Source organism: Balearica regulorum, chromosome 2 (assembly GCF_011004875.1).
Source record: "Balearica regulorum gibbericeps isolate bBalReg1 chromosome 2, bBalReg1.pri, whole genome shotgun sequence".
Classification (NCBI taxonomy): Eukaryota; Metazoa; Chordata; class Aves; order Gruiformes; family Gruidae; genus Balearica; species Balearica regulorum.
Window position 1 is genome coordinate 55,427,196 of NC_046185.1, and position 22,292 is coordinate 55,449,487.

General features: G+C 36.6%; 1 protein-coding gene across 1 annotated transcript in view; it reads right to left on the bottom strand.

The window, feature by feature from the left end:
• Positions 1 to 22,292, bottom strand: part of LAMA1 (laminin subunit alpha 1) — a 108,431-nt gene that overhangs the window by 11,119 nt on the left and 75,020 nt on the right. Inside the window, exons 34-54 of the mRNA XM_075744399.1 lie at positions 21,032 to 21,130; positions 19,949 to 20,060; positions 19,621 to 19,783; positions 17,089 to 17,299; positions 16,732 to 16,848; positions 16,471 to 16,634; positions 15,142 to 15,280; positions 13,798 to 13,891; positions 12,369 to 12,485; positions 10,276 to 10,458; positions 9,806 to 9,960; positions 8,169 to 8,312; positions 7,251 to 7,384; positions 6,277 to 6,427; positions 5,611 to 5,735; positions 4,492 to 4,642; positions 3,448 to 3,592; positions 2,733 to 2,874; positions 1,440 to 1,554; positions 1,065 to 1,235; positions 230 to 381 (exon numbers count right to left, since the gene is read on the bottom strand). Coding sequence (XP_075600514.1) covers positions 230 to 381; positions 1,065 to 1,235; positions 1,440 to 1,554; positions 2,733 to 2,874; positions 3,448 to 3,592; positions 4,492 to 4,642; positions 5,611 to 5,735; positions 6,277 to 6,427; positions 7,251 to 7,384; positions 8,169 to 8,312; positions 9,806 to 9,960; positions 10,276 to 10,458; positions 12,369 to 12,485; positions 13,798 to 13,891; positions 15,142 to 15,280; positions 16,471 to 16,634; positions 16,732 to 16,848; positions 17,089 to 17,299; positions 19,621 to 19,783; positions 19,949 to 20,060; positions 21,032 to 21,130 — 2,984 coding nt within the window. The remainder of the gene's footprint in view (positions 1 to 229; positions 382 to 1,064; positions 1,236 to 1,439; positions 1,555 to 2,732; positions 2,875 to 3,447; positions 3,593 to 4,491; positions 4,643 to 5,610; positions 5,736 to 6,276; positions 6,428 to 7,250; positions 7,385 to 8,168; positions 8,313 to 9,805; positions 9,961 to 10,275; positions 10,459 to 12,368; positions 12,486 to 13,797; positions 13,892 to 15,141; positions 15,281 to 16,470; positions 16,635 to 16,731; positions 16,849 to 17,088; positions 17,300 to 19,620; positions 19,784 to 19,948; positions 20,061 to 21,031; positions 21,131 to 22,292) is intronic.

The following is a 22,292-nucleotide window of genomic DNA, read 5'->3' on the forward strand; positions in this document are numbered from 1 at the left end:
TGGCCCAAGCTGTCTCGAGATTTTGAGAGCTTTTAACTACAACTTCATCAGTGGCTGTATGCTGTATACATTTACCATGTAAATCAGAACAACTCCATTAACACCACAACAACACAGCCCTGATTATTCCACCTAATGAGCTAGCAAAGGCAGTTCCTCAGAGAGCGCAGTGAACTGACAACAGCATACAATAAATTAAACAGGTAATACTGTTCGCAGTCACATGTACCTCTTGTTCCGGATTAGGATGACAGAGTGTTCTTGTCCATCACTGTATGTTCCATTAGCAGGCTGAAGAACTACTTTTCTAGTACTCGCTCTATCTCCAGCATTAACATGCACTGCAAGATGACCATCGATCAGCATGATGGAAAAGAAGGGCTGTGGAATTAATCAGAAGATTAATTTTTAACTATAACTCAATTTCCTGCCACTCGTTCAGCATTTAAGTAGAACATACTTCGGAAAAATTTACCTCCAACTTTGTTGTAAGCAAACTTTTTAATGAAACTCAAAGACTAGGAGGCATGCATTAGTACTTGTCAGAGTGTAAAACCTTCTAACAGAAAACATGAAAGCTGGAGATTTCTCTGGTCATGATAAAAATTCAGGGTTTTTTATACCACCACACTCCTCCCCTTAGAGGAAAGAAATAAGAAGGAGCAGGTATGCCTACTAAGGCTTTGTCCTCGGCTTCCAGGAGCTCCAGAACAGTTCACTAGATAGGAGATAGCTGTTCATCCCAAACCCTTCAATAACTACTTCTGGCTAACAGAAGTGGAAAGTAATGCTCTGTGTGCATTTCATGTACCGTTCTCCTCCTTGTTGCAAAAGCATTCTGGGTCCTAGTAACCATAACAGGTCTCTGCTAACTGATCCTTCACCTCTCCTCTGCTACAATGAATACCCTCTGTTCCCCATCTAGCCTCTGTATTTGGACCTTCCTAAGCCGAATAAATTTTTCTCTCTCATTCTTTGCAAGTTACAGTCATAAAAACCTAACTTGATATTACAAAATAAAAACGGCAAAACCAAAACAAAACATCTTTGTTTTCAGTACTTGCCAAATGTGCTTGTCTACGTCGTCGCTTTTCCAGTCCCCTGCTGAGTCCAGCAAGGATGATGCCACTGCTGTTCTTTGTAGCAAAAGTTGCCATCAATTCTGATTCTGGGCTTAAGGACTTAGGTACCAACTCAATATATCCGTTGTTCAAAATGCTCACACTACGAATAGGCTATTTAACGAGGAAGAGAAACAATTACTGACTTTGTCTCTACATAGCACCCAGTAAAAAAAAAAATAAATTCAATTATAGATTAGATTATCCTAGAATTTTTCAAGATAAACCCATTTCAACTCTCTATATTCTTTCACAAAGATTACTATTCATTGTTCAATATAAATAAAGATCAGGTCACAAAACCTAAAAGTCTCCTACCTCCAATACACAGCCTTTTCTTACTCCATATGAATTTCTAAGCAAGTCAAAAGTTGAACGGGATATTTCCAGATTCTTGATGCATCCCACATACATTCTACTATTAAGACCTTTCCTGAAACACAAAACAAGACTTTTTTCCCAAGGAACAGTAAAGTATTTAGAATCTCCTGGGAGTAAAGAATAAGCTTTCTTCAATAAGAAAAAGACAGATCTGTTTTAAAGAACGCAGTCAGCCTAGTTTAAGTGAAAACAGGGGTAATTTGGGGTTTATTCTTAGCAGATATTAATTCTGATCTTAAAAAGATTCAGATAACATTGTCCCCAAATGGAAACATACAAGTGTGTAGTGCTGTGTCGCTAGGCCAGGTTATTTTTCAAAACTTTAAGGTGAATCTTCAGCTGAAATGTAATGGCTTTTGTGTGAGAGGGTAACCGTAGCTCTCTACTACCTATCGATTCTTTTTCATTTCTTGAGTTTGGAGGATGCCCAATTTGATTCCAGGTTTAAGTCAGAGAAATCTAAGTCTGTCCTGCCATAATCCTTACAGGCTGCTATAGCAGCTAAGATTAACAAGTCTGCACCTCTGCAATAACTGCAGAGACACCAGTGTTGTCCTGGAATTTACTTTATTGTCAAGAGAATGCAGACAGTTTAATTAGACTTTCTTTTGCCATGTTTATCCTTTCAAAGTGAAGCCACTGGAAGAAATGTGACTTTACAAGTTCAGCAGGGATGTGCAATACAGGAAGTATAAACTAGAGACATGCTATAAAATATATATATTTGTAATGTTTTTTTTGTTGATCTGTTCGCAACTGTTTCTCCCCTGATCCAAATTTCAAAATGGAATTATAAGAATTCCTTTCTGAAGTAGAACTTTCATCCTGAACCGCAATTTTGCCCATAAACACCAGCTGGAAAACACAAGGCTTACACAGGTAAGAGATCAAAGGAGCATTGTTCCAGGCAGCAGTGCTGAATGCTTGCTGCAGTCTGGCACAAAAAGCAGGTGGCTACTGTGGCAGCTGCTGTCATGGAAATTACCCATGGAGGGGAAAACCATAAGCTTGTCTCTGATCTGAACTGCTGTGTCAGACCTACCAGTGAAAAGCACCGTACTAGAGTTTGAAGGCAAAGGACAGATAATTCTATGGTATACGTAGCCATAAACAAGACTTCCGACTTCACTGATTTTCACTCATTTCAGTGGAGATAGCAAAGTTTGTTAAAGTCTTTCGCCCTACTTAAAAGAGTCTTAGCAAAGGGGAAAAAGCGAGCGGACACTTTACCTCACAGTCCTCGATCTTGGAAGCCCACCAATGAAGATCGGGTCCTTATCAGAGCGGTTCAGGTCTGAGGCAACCCCGGGAGATTCTCCTTGCTTGGTTTCTCTATAATTAAGGTTATACGCATCCATGACTGCCAAAATTCCTGCAAAGAAAAGAGTAAAGGTCTGGAGAAGGACATGAAAACACGTTCTTCCATTTTGGCAATCTTGTCTCTAATAAAGGAAAATGTATTCATTGACTCAAACATGTATGGACAATCTTCTTATTTTTAGAATGAGTAATTTATTGTACTTCAAGCGATCCTGTTAATATAATTCATTCTTCTCTGCCAAAACCAAATCTAACGTGTATTATTTGTAATGCATTACTTCCCAAACATAGGCCCCAAAATACTGTCGTACTAGATACTATTAAAACGCAGAACAGAAATGTGATCCCTGACATACAGACCTGGACAAAGATCTTCCACTCTTTAAGGACTATTGATATGTTTTTGTCTGGCAGCTTCTGCTCTACCTGCTCTTTACAGGATGTGCCAAACCAAGCACAAGATTTACACCGCTGTGCTTCTAAAAGCAAAGCAACATAGATGTGGCTGCTAAAGAAATTGCATTGGAAGTGACCAAATTTGGTCGTAGTGATGTTCCCTGTGGCTGTCTTAGATACTTGTGTTTGTAAATGTGCAGACATCTGGTTTTTTCAGTCTGTGGCCTACCTTGTTTCTTGTTCCGACTGAATGAAATTTTATACCATGTTCCATTGTTGTAACGATTTTCTGTTGTAAGAGCAAGAGCTCCTGAACCTAGATCAACGGTCAGTCTCACTTTGCCATCAACAAGCTCAAGGGACAAGAAATCTCTCTGGGAAGGAAAAAAAACACCACAAAACAAAACCCAACAAAAAACCAACAGATTAAATTTCTGGAAATAATATCTTCCAAAATGATGCATCTTTGGCCAGTTTGGGCTACTGTGTGAAAAAGGTTTGGCAACTCTTGTACCTGGACTCTGTTAGGCCCAAGACAGTTACCTTTGCTATGTTTAGGAAAATTAAGCTACGTGTACCTCACAAGGACTTCTTTTTGTTTTGTTCTGTTGTTATTCTTGTTTAAATGCATCATCAGTCTTGATTACTCAGCAGAGGAAGGTTTAAATAACACGTCACATTTGCTTTTTTTTTGGATGAAATTGAGTGTAATTTGATTTGACTGTTTGATAATGATCAAACACTACAATGTTCTTTCTGCAAGAAGCAAAGAGCTTCTTCACACAGTAAAAAGACTTTCTGGAATTGTATTAAAAATGCCCCCTCTGCACTGTAAAACTTAAGTCAGATTGTGCAATGTATTCAGGCAGTGAGTACATTACAAAGCAAATGAATAATGCAGTGATTTTGAAACACTCTGTATCTAAACAAAGCTTTGTCCTGCTTCAGGAAAAGAAAAACACCACCTAAGTATGAGGTAAACTGCATGACACATGAAGCATTCATTTAAGTCTAGAATTAAAACAGTTTATGGAGAATTCTTTTCATTGCTTAGTTTTGCCCTCACTATACGGTATTTGCTCTAAAGAGTTATCTCTAGGGTTCCTGTCTTTACTCCTTTGGCTTATGATGTCAATCACAGGTGATAATTATACAAAGATAATAAAGTCTTTTAATGTATGTAAACTGAAAAGTAACAAAGAAGAAAGCAAGAAACCAGCAAGTGATCAAAACATATTTTTTGACAGATTAAGAATCTGATCCATTTTCTTACAGTGCCATTTGAACCAAGATACAGAAGCAGCCCATTAGGTGAAAAGGTACTGAAAAATATTATTATCTGAGTCACTGTCGAGCGGAGTGCCTTCTCCACAACTGAGTATCCACTGCCATCAAAATGGAATGAAGTGTCCTCATCCTGTGGGCTACAGAAGTAGAAAACAGTTAAAAATGTTAACTGAAGATTTGTGTTTTTCCAGTCATTTTTATATAAAATATATCAAAAATTAGATCAATTGGTGCAGCCCCCAGGCAGTATGATTAGAAAGTGTGGAAAGAGACTTGAATCTTGATGTTATGAATAACTGAAGGATTCCAGCCAAAGGCCATTTTCATTACAGAATCTCACAATACATGATTTAGCTGTGGGGAAGGATGTATACAAGATAAAAAATGTTCTTCCCTGGTGTATGAAAAAACCCAACAATTCCTTAAGGGAAAAAATAATTGTTACAACATACACCCTCTTACTTAAAACATGTCATCCATTTATCAACATGCTTTGCATAATTGCACTTATAATAAATGTTCTATTAGCCCCTTTCCCTGCAATGTAATACTTGTTAAAAAAATATACAATCAAGCAGCACCCTCTGCTGTTTCTACATGAAACAGTCTGCAAAATGGAATATGGTCAAACATATTTCTTTTCAATTCCTTAAACATACAAATAATACAGTCTGCAATCCCCTTTCACAATGACTACAAGAGCGGTAGCAAGATCAGTGGCTACAGTTTTGCTATGCATTTTTTTTATATGAATGCTTTACACTGTTTCTTATACTAGGAAAGAATAAATTGGTCTTGTTGGAAATTATAGGAAAGCAAACATTCCCAAATAGTTTGGTTCACTGGCAGTCCCTACTTTCAATGCACAAAATAGACCACAGCAATAGAACTCCTCTGAAAAAGTGATGAAGTGATAAAATTCCATACACTGAAATTATTTGACACCACTGGCACATTCAGATTAGCTGTGTTCAGAACTGTAAGTTAATGATCAATGAAACACTGCAATTTGTCCAAGTTCATTATTTTTAGCTAGCACAGAAATATATAATACAGATGTAAATTACACTAAATCTGTTACAAAAAAGAAAGTGAGACAAAATACCTTCCAAAACAGCCATTGCATTTGCCCTCTCTTTCCATATAGTTCCAAAGACCGATAGATTTGCCATTCAGGGATGCCTCTCCCATGCACCCTTTAAAATGGGTCACCTTAACAGCAGGCGATTTCTGTAAAACAAGAAATACTTCATGAATACAATTACTGTTAAGAACTCTGAAAATTATGCAGACAAATTTTTGCTTGGTGTTTTTCCTTGAACTCTAACTTGGTTAGACATAAATCATAATAAAAGAACACCACATTTTAGCATAACTATTAACAATTATCACTTAAATCATAATAGATTAGTTTTCCAGCAAATGAAAAAGTAAAATAACTATGTCCTTGACCTACTTACATGCCTCATGGCATGAATAACAATGGCAAACTAAAGAAGCCATAGAAGAAGGACACGAAAAACAAATTCATTGTGTAACGTCTATGTATCATGCATGCACACACAGCCTGTCCTGGTTAACACTTTATGCAAAAATTTCCAGGGAATATTAACTTCAGGATACTAGAACATCTTTATAGCATCTTTGCTTTATGTTCAGAGTACTTGGCATTTCTTGATGAAGTAACCAATGCATGCAATTACTTCTAAGTCTAAAGTATACCTTAAACATGACAAAAACATTTTACAGAATGCTGATCTCGAAATTTAACCTTGATTTGCCCTCCAAGTCCTCCAATAAACATTAGGGTTGATTTGTTAACATCCAGTACGCTGGCTGTTCCCGGAGAGGCTGCAGATTTAGATGAAGGCTTCTGATTGGAGTTCATTTCCTCTATGCTGAGTGTACCTGTTTTTCCAAACCTGCCAAGTACAAATGCTAACAGTTTGTGGTGGGTTGACCCTGGTTGGAGGCCAGGTGTCCACCAAGCCGCTCTATCACTCCCCTCCTCAGCAGGACAGGGAGGGGAGAAAAATAAGATGGAAAAAACTCATGGGCAGTTTAATAAAGCAGAAGCAAAAGGCTGTGTGTGGAAGCAAAGGATAAACAAAAGATTTATTCTCCACTTCCCATCAGCAGGCAATGTCCAGCCACTTCCTGGGAAGCAGGGTTTCAGTACACATAGTGGTTGCTCTGGAAGACAAATGTCATAAATAATGAATGCCCCCACTTCCTCCTCCTTTCTCTTAGCTTTTATTGCTGAGCAGACATCACATGGTATGGAATTTTCCTTTAGTCAGTTTGGGTCAGCTGTCCTGGCTGTGTCGCCTCCCAAGGTCTTGCCCATCCTCATCCTACTGGTGAGGGGGGATTGTTGGAGAGCCAGCCTTGGTGCTGTGCCAGCACTGCTCAGCAGCAGCCAAAACCCTGGTGTGTTATAACACCTTGCTGGCTACCAATGCACAGCACAGCACTGTGAGGGCTGCTGTGGGGAAAATTAACTCCATCGCAGCGAGACCCAATACATAGTTTCAGAAATCACCAGGCTTAATCAACACTTGCTACTGGCTTCTCTTTTCAAGGACAAGAAAAATCTTGTCACTGGAAAACTCAGAAGATGGTTTGTGTTGTTTATGCCAAGTTCACTCACTAAGTAGCTGGACATTTCTACAACACAGCCAACTCATTAAAAAAATAATAATCAATTTTCCTATCCAACACTTACGTTATTCTCATTTTAATTACCTGGTTGCATGAATTCTGTGCCATTTGTTGTTGTCAATTTGAAAATCAGGGTATTCTACTCTTGTTGATCCAGAGCCCAAATCCCAAAGAAGAGCTACCTTACCACGTCGCATCTCCACCGCAAGGAAGTCTGTCTGAAAAACAGGAGGGCTTATTCTAACACATGGCATCGAACATGTAATTTCTCTAACATTGAGAAAGTCTTTCCAGACTCATGTCCCTGCACCCCATATTATGGGAGTTGACTTTTAGCAAAATCAGGCCCAGTAAGTTTTTACTCATTTTTACTTTCAATGAAACTCAGCTTATATATAAGTAGGTGATTTTTTTTATATAGATATATAAAAACATGTAGACGTATAGAAATGTACACTTCTGAGTGTACGTGAAGTGACCTACCAGTCTGTGAAAAAGTACTATCACGTGATAGCATGCCACAAGGAGCTAATAGCAATGTATTTATTAGGATTACAGAGGGAAGGAAGAGGAGGGCAACGTGACATTGAGCCATCATGCTCCTTTTCCAGTGGGTAGATGCACCATGCTCATGAGGGTCAAATTCAAGTACTTTCTCTGTGATACCAGGCAAATTGCTTGGTATACTCCAGCATGCTATATGAAAGCATCACACAGCGTTACACTCCACTGAGGTAAGTGCACAGCATGGGAAAAAGAAGGGGAAGTTTCATGACATGGCCAAGAGGCAATACTAAGGAATCAGGTGCTTTTATTCTCCATCTTTGAGAATCTCTGGAATCATCTATGGCACAAAAATATTTCCACCCCTAGTGAACACATTTGCCTGCAAGGGGCCTCACTTGGATACATAGTTTGAAGTCAAGTAGGAAAAAACATATATATGGTCATTTAAAACATTTGACTACCATCACCTTCAATGAATGTATGCCAGAAACTTACCATTCCATTGCTACCCAGGTAGAAAAGTAGGTTATCTGGTTCAGCAGTTTTCACATTGAGCGTTAAGGTGTTGTAATTCGTAGATGAAATTTGGGGTTGGTAGGCACGAATACAATCTCTGTCCGCTGATACTGCAACTTTAATCTGGGGAGGAAAGGAGGAAATGGATTCTAAAGAAGTCTGTCTGTATGCAGTACATATTTCTGAAATACGTACTTAGTTTTCGACCAACAAATGCAAGCCATTTGCTGAGATACTTTCATGCAATCTAAGTTTTGCTACCTGAGTTAGATCTTAGCAATTTCCTAGGTATCACTTGACAAAGATTCACAAACAGAAAAGAATGAAATCTGTCATAATTCACTCATTCAGTTAGGAGATTTGAAGCCAGTAAATTAAACTATTCAAATACTTCAGAAAACAACAATAAATCTTGGGTCAGAAGCCCCTGTATCAGTAAAAGGCACTGTAACAATATCAGAAAATAAAGGCAGAAATTCAAAACCTTTTGAAAAAAAGAAACAATTTTTAGTCTATGTTGAGATATTGGGGTTTTTTTAAATTTAAAAGGCAGACAGTCTGTAATAATTCTGGTTATTTTCAAGTTTTACAAAACAGTTTACATGAGTATTCAAAAAATATATTTGTGAATACAAGTTATACAAGTTAAACTTTTTAAAAGAGAAATTCATATTCCTGTTGTCATACCACTAACTCCTTTGAACACTGTCTAGTAGCCTGATAACAAATCAATTCAAGCTAAATACAACCAAATTCCAAGAAGCTTGGTAGCATAATGACAGAAAACCCATTTTAACAACAAAAAAGCCTTAACTTCATCAACTTCATTGAATATGCCTGTACTAACTAAATATATAAAGCTTATGTGTGTATATGCGTACGGACACAGATATATAAAGTTTCTCTCCTCTAGTAAAAGTTTACAAAACAACAGAACAAACTCTCAAATTAGAAAAGGGGATTTTGCTAATACTTCTTTTCACCCTGCTGGGAACCTCTATGATTTATGACACTTCAGAAAATACTACTCCTCCTTTTCTGCAGTGGATTCATTAAGCTTCAGTAGACTGTGACAGAGAAGCAATAACCATATAATTAAGGAGATTTACAGAAAGAACTGAAAGCCTTTTATTTTTTAAAGCAAAACCTCCCTAAACCTTACAATAACATATCCATACTAAAGCCAAAGGCATACCAAAAATTACCGAGTGCAAAGTCATTTTCATATTCCCGTCACAGTTTAATGAGGTCCATAGTACAGTTGATTCACTTTTGTTGTCTTTAAGGAGGGAGCAGAGATTTAAAAACAAGTATATTATTTGTCTTAAAGTATTCTGGATGCACAGCAGCTTCTTGCAAAGAACAACATACGGACATGGCAGGGCAGAGATGGCAAATTTATTGATAGAAGCAACACTCTTGTTAACAAATTTGTAATGATACTTGATGTTACATGGAAGCACCCCACATCAATCTCTAAAATAAGCTTAGAAATTAACATCTTGTCCTAAAAAGAATGGCAGCTTTATCTCAAAGATAAATGGCTCTTTATGTCACAGAACTTCCCTGCTAAAAGTGAAAGTGAAGCCAGTTAAGTCTGGGATGATGGAACTTACAGATGCTGCCTGCTTGCGGGCCTGGCTGATGAGCTCTTTAATTTCAGACAGGTTTCTGTTCAGGTTCTCCTCTAGCATTTTCAAAGGTTTCAGCCTATCCAATAAAAGACTTGCTTGCGCTTCAACTTCTTTAACATGTTTTTCAGCTGTGACTGCTGCCAAAAGATAAATTAAATGTTGATGCAGGTTGAAAGAGAAATGTACTGTCCATTGCTGAAATACTTCACCAAGGTGGCCTTTTTCTGATCATTTTGTTTTCAGCAATTTTAAACGTCAGTAAGGAATATGCATACTTAAGAGTATCCCCTGTGACTCCTCTAGAGGTCTTTTTAAAAGTTAGAACATTTTTATTGAATTAGGAAGAAATTTTAAGTCTATCAGACTCCTATTTAATGCCTATTAAAATTTAATATTAGTATTGCTTCTGCAAGCAGTGACATTTCTAAAGAGCAATGAAGCAGCAAACTTACCAGCTTTTGATGAATCAGTTATAAGTTCATTAGTTTTCCTCAATGTGTCATTAACTCGGGACAATGTAGAAGAAGCATTCAGCAATTTTTGACTGAAATCCCCAAAGTGGCTTAAACCCACCACAGCACTGGTGTTTGCAGACACAGCCAGCTCTTTCACCTCAAGCATGTATTTCCTTGTATCTGTAACACAGTTCCCAGGTTAAAAAAAAAATTCACAGCTTTCATACATACTCAGGAGTAATAAATGCCTGGCTTCATAACACAAACATAGTCAAAACACTAGAAATGCTGTCGGTTATGTTCCTTTCATAGTAAGAGTTATATTTTTGTTTGTTTGTATTCTTCTGTCTCTGAGGGGAGCTCCAAAACAAGACCTACTGTGTTCTAACTTCGCTTAACTGTTGAATGCATCATGGTTTACCTGCTGTGACACTGGAGTGCCAGAAGGCTGGTGCAACTCCTCTTGCCCAATTAATAAGTTAGAAAATAGCCCTGAACAAAAAACATGGCAAATGTTCCTAAGCTGATGATACAGATATGGATATACCTATAGAAGTAGTTTGTACATCTATGTATGTTTGTTCATAACCATACACAGAGAGAGGTATATAATAATAAAATATATTACACACATATATAAATAATAGAACTTGCAGCAATTTTAATTAAGGCTCATCAGTTTAGATTTTCACTTCTTAATCAAAAGACTTGATTAATCCAAGTTTTGAATTCTAGGAAGTGTGTTTTATTTTTCATGACTGGCTCTGAATACAACATAGACACAAAATGCAGTGATGGGGAACTTGATTCTGCCTATCTCAACAAGAGGACTACATGAACACATCAGCCTCATAGTCTTTAAGTTCCCTCAGTTACTGCTGGCACCCAGAGTCACTAATCTGAGACTTATGTTTTAAATCCTACAGAAAGCTGGTGAGGCAGAAGGTCTATTACACCCTTTGCTTTGGGTTACGATCGTTTATATAGTGAGTGCACCACTCCCAATCTCAGCCTGCCCCTTACATCCCCTGTGCCCGAAATAGTGGGAAGATGCCGGAGCTGGCACAAAAGGCCTGATTTAGTTCTGCAGGGATCCTTCTTCACAACCAGTACCCTAGACAGAGAGCAACCACCATGAATCTATGCCCAGATGAAAAAAAAAAAAGAGAGAGAAAATTTCAAGAAATGTAACAACAAAACTGAAATTAAACAATATTAAACTGTGAATTAAGGACTGTCCTATGATTTTAATAATGCCTTAATTTTCCACGTGTAGCTTTATGTTAGATAGCATCCTGCAATTAATACCCAATGTAACTTTATAACTAATATCACCCTTTAGCGTGACTTAAGGGCCTGAGTTGTAAAATGGGTATTTTAAAGCTTTGGACTTAGCATTATAATCTGGAAATACAGTACAACCCAACAACTCAGGCAGGAGGCCTTTATGAGTGTTTTGCTACTTTAAAAAAAAAAAAAACCCATTATTAAGGTTGGCAAAGTATTTCAGGCCCTCTTATTCACAACTTCAAAGGCATTTTCTCTATTAGTTTCCATGAACTCTAGGTCTTGCCTTTATCCAAAATAATGACTTTTTTTAAAAAGGAATTCTTTTGTTTTCGAAAAGCACAGAAAGAACATTTTAATCAGTTAAATGAAGTCAGTGTTTACAACAAGAAAACATTTAGATGCAGATGATAAGATTCACAGCACAGTATAAACAATTTTGAAACAAGCTATCAAAAGAAAGCAAAACCTCATAGTTCCATATATAAGTTTCTCTCCATGTGGGATTAAATATTCTAGGACTTCACTCTCTTCTCATCAGTGTAATTATATTGCTTTCAGAGCCGCTCCTGATTTACAGCAGTGTGAAATGGGAGTAAGACTACAGACCTTAAATGATAACCCAGTTATGTTTCATGGGTTTACTAAAAAAATGGAAAATATTCCTTGTGAGGCAGGAGGCTAAATGAGTCTCCGGTATAGTTTATTGCTAGGTCTCTGCAATCAAACAATGAACAGGATTTTATTACAATAGTACTAGACTGTTCTGTAATAAGGAAAATATCAATATAAATTTCACTTACCATTAGGCAATGCTCTTAGTGTCCGCAGGGAATCATTAAGCTGGTTGACAATTGTATTAGTACTTTCCTGAATCTTTTCTACCTTTTTGTTCAACCCATTCAATCCAAATAAAAGGCCTGTTGGAAGAAATAACTGTGATTTTTCTATGCATAAACAAATACTATACAACCCACACAAACCCTATGGATTGGGATAACAAGCATTCACTCATTTATCAATGGAACTTTTTTGGTTTTTTTCAAGAGAAAGAGCATTTTACAAACAGGAATGCAGAACGAATGCAGTAGGCACAGATAAGCTCCTCTGAGCATTGCTTCATTCAAAGTTATCCTTTCTGGCCAGTTCCATCAGACTGAATTGGTAGAAACATAGTCAGGAAGATACTATCAATTAAAATGATTACATGATTGTGAACCCTTCTAATTTTTATGATGCTCTTCACTTTTTGTGGTATCTGACAGGAGACATTCAAAGAAGAGCTTTTCTTTTATACATTTGTGATGTTTGCAGAATCCTCACACTAAAGTATGTAGAATAGAAGGAACAAAAAGGGTATGCATTCTGTCCATGTGAATAACACAAAACATATAACATATTTGTAAAGCTATTGGTTTTAAAAGCAAAGACTATTTGACAGTTACAATTTATCTCTGTGAAACATTCTGTTTCTGTCCAATTTCATTCAAAATTTCCTTTCGGAACAGCCTCTGCTCCTGCACAAAGTCTGTGTTCAAAATGCTTTTTTGAACTTCCATGGTGCAGACTCCGATGCCTTGCTGGTATCTTTGGAGAAACAAAAAAAATGAAAGGATTCTGGAATTTATAGAGGGACTCTGAGCCAACAGGCACTTTATACAGATAAAAAAACGTTCAGCCTGTTTCTATATTTCAGCTGTGTAGAAGAAACATGTAAAAATGATTACGATTTAAACATATCCTCCTCCATACTTGTGTAATTCCTGATTTATTAGATAAAATTGGATGAATATATTTCTTCAAGAATTATGTTTGTTCTTCGTCTACTGCACAATCCCTGATGATTTAATTCATAACATTTGAAAAAACAACCATTTAAAGAAAGCATTGCTTGGAGGTAAATGAGGTATAGTAACGGCTAATTTTTTACATGGTTACAGAGAAAAAATATATTCTTGCCTAAAAAAGTAAAATTGTACATGACTCCATAATACATTACTCTTAATTGTATAAAAGTATGTATATAGTCATATGCAGTATTTTAACTTAGTTTATGTTCATTTAAAAAAAAAAAAAAAAAAAACCCACAAAAAACCCCATTAAAAACCACAAAACAGGATATAGAAAAAGAAATAGAAGCAGGTATCATAGAATCATAGAATTGTTTTGGTTGGAAAAGACCTTTAAGATCATCAAGTCCAACCATTAAAATGTGAACTCTAAAGAACTGACCATCATTTTTTTTATTCAGATTTTTAGCTTCATTCTGAAATCTGGAGCTCAGCAGTAGAGTTTCTTTTCCGAGAAGACTGAAAGAGTCCTCTGGCTGAAAAACACAGACATCAGTTGCCACATAAGAAAAACAGAAATTCAACTGAAAACATTTAAATATCTGCAGATGTCTACTTCAAGTTACTGAACATTCTTGTTATTTATGAGATACTCTGTTACCTTATTAAGCATCAATTAAAAAAAAAATACAACTTGTAATTATTTTTCCAAGAATGTGACATTGAATCTCTTTGTGAGTTCATAAAAAAAGAGAAGACTGAAACAAAACCCACCAAATTCTAGTTTGAACACTGCTACTGATTCAGTGTTGTCTTGCGGAACATCAATAATTCTAGATCGAGGCCTAAGTCAAAACTCCCAGCACTGAGCCCTTCAAAGTGAGATAACTCAAAATCCCAGTCTTTAAAGTGTTCTTTTAATCCATTTCTCCAACTGGAAAATCTGGAAAAGTACCTTGAAGGACTCATGCTGTACAAAGCTTTAATAAGACAGAGTGCTATAAAATAACATACAAGCTCACAAAACAATGCAAATAAACTATACATGTATAATAATAAACTATATTGTCACATATTTGTTTCTCCAGGCATAATGTGCATGACACTTGTAAAACATAGCCCATTCCTTCCCTGGGTTCACAATCACAAAAAGCAGAAAGAGGTAAAAGGGGTGAAATAGAATAATATGAAAGTAATAAGGTCAGAGAAGTAACCGGTCTTTTTAATCTACTGTTTCAATAACAACCTGATAATTTTGCAAGGCAGAGGGATGGCAGATGAGACAGAAACATACATTCAGTTATGAAAGGTTCTCAACTAAGCAAAATAGTTGTAGTTGGCAATATCTAGATAGAAATGGAAGAGGGACAGGTCAAATAAGCAGATGGTTGAATAATTCCAAAGATGGAAAAGGAGCACCAGAGATTTGGGAACTTAAGTTCTACAGGAATGCATGTCAGATGACTGATATAAACACTCGTAGAATCAAGTCCAGTCCAGCTAACCACACATTAGACATTAAAAAAAAAAAAAAAAACACAACAAAAAAAAGGGAAATGGTACAGTGGCAGAGAGAAAAGCAAGGTAAACAGAACATGAAATCTGGTACCATTACTGACTTGGAGTACAGATTCAGGATACAGTATATACTAGTTGGTAGGACAGGCTGTCATATATGCCTCCATGAAGAATCCTCAAATTTCAGTACATGCAAAAACAATTAGAATAAATACTCCAAAATGAGAAAGGGAAAGGCATTTATTAAAATACTAATATTGACACTTACTAAATCCAAGGGGCCATTCACAACTCTAGATGCATCATCTGCCAAACTCTCTGTTCTTTCAATCACACTTTTAACACTGGAGTGGGCGTAGATAGCAGCAGTTGTGTTCAGAGTCACATTTCTTACTTTAGACAGGCCACTAAATAGGGAATTAACAAGTAATTCTCTTTCCATAACAGTACATTAATCAAGCACTAAATTCCAAGTCTTCATTTACAACATGCACATCTTTCTAGAATATATAATGCACTCTGAAAAAATGAGCACACCTTGCCCTGTGTTGTGTAAGGGACTTTAAGTTCATCATTTTAAACTGAAAAAAATCAGTTCAAAGAAGGTTTTAAGCTTTTTTTTCTTTTTCTTTCTCCTATTTTGTTCCTTTTTGGTTTTGGTCAGTTTTTCAATTTACAAAGCCACTTCAGCGACTGCATGAAGAACAAATAAATCACATTGCCTAAACAGAATAAAAACAGGTTCCTAGCTGGAGCTCAAAAGCAAAGTAGAGAAATACAGCACCTAGGAGGAAATTATAAGCATCTGAAAGCTATTCTGAATTAAATTTTGCTTTATTGAATCTATCTGGCTGCAATGAAGTCAGCAGAGTTGCTCAGTGTTACACAGAGCAAAATTTTCTGTTCACGAACTTAAATACATGTAAATTTTCCAATCTGATATGATTTCACTTTAAACACACATATCTGCTGACTTTGAAAGACAAAAGAGCAAGAATTCTAGAAGGATTCCTGGGATAGAAGATTAATTTCCATTGAATTAACTGGAATACCTTCACAACTTCCAAATTCTGAGAGTGGATTTTGAGTGGATTTGAGATCGCAACCCACTCATTTCTGCCAGATGCTTTGAAAGCAACAATAACAGAGGCATAGCAGGAATAGCTTCTTGATGAGATTCAGATATATTGTCAAGTATGCATACACAGACCAGAAGCTTTTCTAGTCCCATGACGATATGCTCACTGAGCATTTAATAATTTACTAGTTACTGTGTAAGTAAGCCACATGAAATGCAAGACTAATCATCCCCCTTGATATCACTTAATAAAGGTACACAGAATTCAAAGAAAAAAGCACTAGAAATTAAAGGGGAATAAAAATTGATCACAGAATCATAGAATGGTTTGGGTTGGAAGGGACCTTTAAAGATCATGTAGTCCAACTTCCCTGCTGTGGACAGGGAACTCCTTTAGTAGATTAAACTACCAACTATTTAAATCAAATCTGACAGACACTACCGGAAATCTCTCCTGAGTTCATATTTGTCAAGTTCATACGGAAATCTCTCCTGAGTTCATATTTGTCATTTATCTACCTCTCTAGTGCATCTGCAAGTCTTTGGACCTGGGCGGCATGGTCTTCAGCTCTGTACACCAGGTCAAGCACTCCTCTCACAGACATCTGCATCACCAGCTCATCCACATGGTGTCGCAGTTTGGTGCTCCATAGGACTAACCCATCCTGGTGGACTTCCAGGTTCTGCACAACAAAATGGTTTGTGGTTTTTGGGGGTTTTTTTTCAATAGCAAAATACACCTGATAATGTCAAAGAGGATGTCAAACCTTAAGAACTTACAGATGTAGAGTTCTTTACATCTTGGGCAAGAGCAGCAGCAACGTTCACTAGGACCTTCCCTTCTTTAATGAACATGGCCGAGTCTTCTTTACTTTCCTTTATATTTAGCTTTTTGTCCTACAGCATAAATCAAGTGTTTTATAGTAGTCTGCAAAATCAGCTAGTGCAGATGAGTTCACATATTACATACTCAGTTTTTGGTTTTCAAACAGAGGTCTGGTTTCCTTTGAGGTTTTAAGGTATCACATATATTAACATGTTTAAACATGTACAAACATTAAAATCTATAAAGTGACTTTTAAATACAATTTCATATTTGATATTTCTTATACAACAACACTGATTGTCCAGTCTTACATTTAACTCTGCCAGGTTGCTAGAGATAAGAGGAAACAAGCGATTGGTTTCATTGATGTTAGCAAGCGCCTTATTCACCACCTCCTGGGCATCTTGCAGTCTGCTGTTGTGCTTTGATAAGAGCTGGCTTGCATCCTTTTTTAGTTCAGCAAGCTCCTGGTGGGGTTTAAGATACTCTTTCTGAACCCGGATCAACAAATTTTCTGCAGCTCTGACAAAGAGAGGAATCAGAAAAATAAATAAATAGCAAAAGAGACACTCAGGCATGGATTTCTTGAGGAGAAATTGGGGTCATGTGAAATTAATTTAAATGCATCTTCTTACAAAAGTCTTAAATTTTTTCTACAACAACATACACACACGTTAGCTTAGTTACTCATCTTACCATACAAAAAGATGAGTGTCTGGGGGAGAGGGCAGGAATGCAGTTCAAAAACTTTCTATGTAGTGACTAGAGGGGAAAGGGGCTAGTACAAATCACGTTTGCTTGGACTGATTTGGGACATCCCCCACATCAAAACCTCAGTGAAACATCACTCTGGGACTGCTCTATGTCTTAATTGTAGTGATTCATATTCTGAATGTAGGATCAAAACATCAATTATGAGGACTGACATTGGAAAGAAACAAGTAACCAGAACTGAAAGACATATACCCAAGAGTCCTGAAAATTTTAAATTTCAAATAAAAACAAATAGCCTTATTAAAATGAACACTGAAATGAGCGATCTCTGCACTGATCTTTTGAAATCAGTAACAGACATTATCTGGGAAATATCAAATATACCCAAATTTGTCAGTTGTTAATCGCTTCAGCTATTCTATTTGGGAATATTTGCATCTCCATTTGAACACTTTCCAGTATTGAAGGAATTGAACTGAAAATGATCCTGAAAGTCTATTCCTTTGTTTCTCTTTGTTTCAGCGTAAATGCTGCACACTACAACTCCTGTAATGATACTTTTCCATAAATGTTTGTCCCTTTTAATCAGATTTTAAATCATATCGTTCTTTAGCCAAAGCAAAAGAAACCTAGTTTATTTCACAATTATATACAGCAAAACGCACTTCCATCTTTCTTAACATGTGCATTTGCATGGATTTCTTAAAACTAATAATTCAGAATCCCTATACTCAGAAGCCAGTCTTAAAAAAGTTACAAGAATGAAAGTATTTTACAGACAGTAATGGCTCCTATTTCAGTGTAGAGTAAAAAGGTTATATTCCAAACGATTTGGGAACTTTCCCTTACATGGCAAAATATGGGGAGACCTCAGTTATGAATATTGCTTAACAAAATGTCATCACAAGCTCAGTCCACTGTGAGCCATGTGTTAACCTCTGCTCCATGAAAAATGCACTGTCAAAAGCTGCTTATTTAAATCAGTTTTAAATTTACAGCTGCATTGCATGATAAATTCTGCAGAGCAAACAATCTTATAAATCTTATTAACTCTCTTCTTCAAGCTGTCAAAGGACACTTATCAGAGAATTTTCAGAAATTTCAACAAAGCCTATAATTGAGAAAGTTAATTTACAAATGCCTTGTATAACAACTCAAAAGTTGATGTTGAAAGTCAGAACATTCTGTTACTATGCAACAGGACATTTTGAGACATTTTTGTAAGTACAAAAAAGCTATTTGAAGTTCCTAGTAAATATAAGAATAAATGGTACATTTCTAGTCCATTTAGCTTTTGTACAATTTAATATTCAGTTCAAGGACAAGCACAGGAGTCTGTTGAAAAAATCAGATATGCTACCAGCATAAACATTCTACCCTGTCTAATCCAAAGCACTTAATAAAGAAAAGTCAAATTTTCAGAAATATTCCGCTCTGGTCTAAATCTTTGTCCCTTGAAGACAATGTTAACGTTCTTACAGCGTTTTGTGGACTACAGCAATACTTTGTATTTCTGAAGTTGGAACAAAAATTTTGCTGACTGTTGGAACAGTCAATGTTTGTATTGCCAAGTCTGGCAATGAGCACTAATAAATAATGAATATAAAAGCCATTTTTTAAATAGCCTTTAACTGGGGACAAATCAAGACAATGGAATATAATCCTAAATAGTGGCTCAGAATGCTGAAACAAGTGCCTTGGTTTCATTTGCAAATCTATGTGATACATATTCCAGTGACAATAAATCGTCTTGTTCTTCAGCAGACCTGACATGTCCTGGGCTTGCAAATGACTGAGACAGTTCTACGAAGTCTCCTAGCCAAAAGCAACAAGGAGATGTGTACTAGGGCCAGATCTGAATCAAACTGAAACCAGTGAGTGTCTTTCCACTTATTGCAATGGCATTTTGTGTCACATCCAGATCAACATGCTTTGGCTACATGAGTAGCACATGAGGTCCCCAAATATTTTCAAATAACGTAATCCCAGACTTCATATAGCTCCACCTGGGCTACCTATCCATCACACTGCTTCTTATTATGGCAAAATGTTTCTCCAGAAATCTCTCCAAAAAGCAGTATTGCATAGTATAGACATGTGAAATAAAGTTTTCAGTAGAACAGGCTTACTTTAGGACACTGGTAGCATTACGATGCTGTTGAACAAAATCTTTCTTGCGCAATGAATCCAAAAGGGCAGAAATATCATCCTGCAGGCTCTGAAATGTAGCATTTGACAGAGGGAGATCCAGGCCCAGTGTTTCATTTAGTGACACAGCAACTTCAGCAAGTACTAAGTAGGAGAGTAAACAATTTAGTCATACCATTAAAAAAAGAATATATGGGAACCCCCTGTGCAAACTGCAGCACTTTTCATGTAAATAGTTCTTTAAAAGTTGCAAAGGAAATTCCCTTCTAAATTCTGTAAAGAAGTGGAAATATCTTAAAAGCAGGATACCTTTGATGGTTGCATGTACTGTGTCAATAAATCCAGTCAGTTCTTGACTTTTATTCCTGGCTTCCTGAGTCATTGTGTTAAGCTGCCAAGCTTTTTTCAAAAATCTAGATGACTAGAATAAAATCAGAGATAATCTTTGACAGTTCTCCTAAAACACTGATTAATTTATGACATTTGTCTATGGTTTTTACACTTTTTTTTCCCCAATATTGAGAATGCTTTGTGAGAGGAAACAATGTAGACCTAGCTGATTCATAAATCTCTGATGCTTCCATGCTTGCAGATGCCTTAATTATATTGACAGTTCCAGCCTCTGATATCAGTGAAGAATTGTGTTATCATATTGTTATTTTCATAATCAATAAGATCATAACTACCAAAGCTATTTCTTTAACAAAGTAAACATTACATATATTTTTAGCTACAATTAATGTATCTTAGGAAAATCACTCTTCTGGATACATCACTTTTAGAAATAACAACACTGTTGGTGCAAGCACCTTGTTAGATTACATATATATGGTCAGAAAACTATAGGTACACATGGTCAGCAAATGAGATCTAATGGCTGAAGTACTATTGTCAATTTTCTACCTACAATTTTTGTTGTGTTAAAACTGAATAAAGAATATAAATGTTGTCTACTTTTTTATGTGGATTTTCAACAGATTTATTTCTGCTGAGAGTTTTTTAAACACAATACTATAGGTATCAAAGACTTTTGGTGAATATTGAGCTATGACATAATTTGGAATAAGCTCCACATATTAAAACTAGTGAGAAGAAAGTATCTCCATTTCTTCAGTTTTAGGGCCTTAAATGATCACAGTTCAAAAAGCTTCCCAACTGCAACAGAAACCATGGAAATCTCCTGTACATTATCATAAAATACTATCATTTGCAGAATTCCACAGACCAATCAACTCCTCTCCTCAGAAAGACTACAGAATGCATTAATTCTTTCATTGAACTCTATAGATTTAAAATAATTTCTAAACAGCTCTCTGGCATTTATGTACCATGCTATGAAATACCAACGAATCTCTCCAGAAAGGCTAAGAACAAAGAAGCCAGCACACCTACCTCTTCATGCAGCTGATCAATTCCTCCTGATAAACTCAGAAGATTTTCTTTTGCTGTAGCTAATGAATAAGTTGGATCTTCCCTAGGAACTATAGACGCCTACAGGAAACAAGAAGAAACAACACACTGTAATTTAAGGACTTTGTTGTGTGTCCAGAAAAGTTCTGGGAAGAACATAACTATGCACAATAGATTATTCATATATTTTAAATGACTGATTTGCAAAGCACATAAGACAGAGTAATTACATGCATACAGTTCATGCTACAAAAGGTGTCATTTCTTTAAATAAGAAAAGAAGGATCCAGCCATGTTGTACTTTCAATCAACTAATAAGAAAAAAGCACAATTTCTACTCTCCTGATTCTCAATTTCACCACAGTCTGATCTGCCCAAATAAGCTACTTTGAGAAGTTCCAAGGCCCATCAAATTAAATGCTTCCATCCAGTCCTACAGTTGCTACTGTATCGGCAGCTGCTCTTGTCAAAACAGCTGCATCTAGGGTATATCTGTGAGGATGACCCTGAAGAGCTCTATGTTTCAATGTCAAAATCCAGTGGATGGCACTCAGGAGTTCAGGATTTTGGCTGTCCAGACTATGTAAGTTAACACAAGGAGCCCTGCGGATCCTCTCACCAGTAAGAGAGAATAATAGGCTGTATGTGGCTTCAAGGTTATCTCAAAACTCCCTTATATGCCAATAAATAGGCCATCGTACCCAAGCGTATCATATTTGATACAGTCAAGGCCTGCAACAGGATACCACTTCTCTAAAGATGCATAGAAACTTAAGGCATCTCATCAAAGAGAGCAAGTCTGGGAAAGGTTATTTTTAGATTTCAGATGTTTCAGAGCCAACCATTGTAAACACCAAGTATCATTCTGCCCAACTTTTTAAAGGAGTAATACACAGGATTATCCAACAGCCTTGTGTCAAAAGGAAATTTCAAAGCTTTTTCCTCAGAATAAGGAAAGAGAAGCTGAATCTCTTGAGCCTCCGGGGATACAGCACTGCAACATTCTTTAAAAAGCTCAGTTCAAAAACCCAGAATGGGCCAGCAAGTATGTCTAGGTATGTGAGGAAGAGTAAAGCAGGAGGCTTTAACTAGAAAAAGAGAACTACTGAAGTCCTCAGATGGACTGGAGATGCAGAAGTGATGAGGAGCAGACGATCTGATTTGATAATTTTCTCATTATTGAAAGACTCATGCCTAATGCATAGAAAAGAGAAAATACTAGAGTTCCTGAGCCACCAGCATG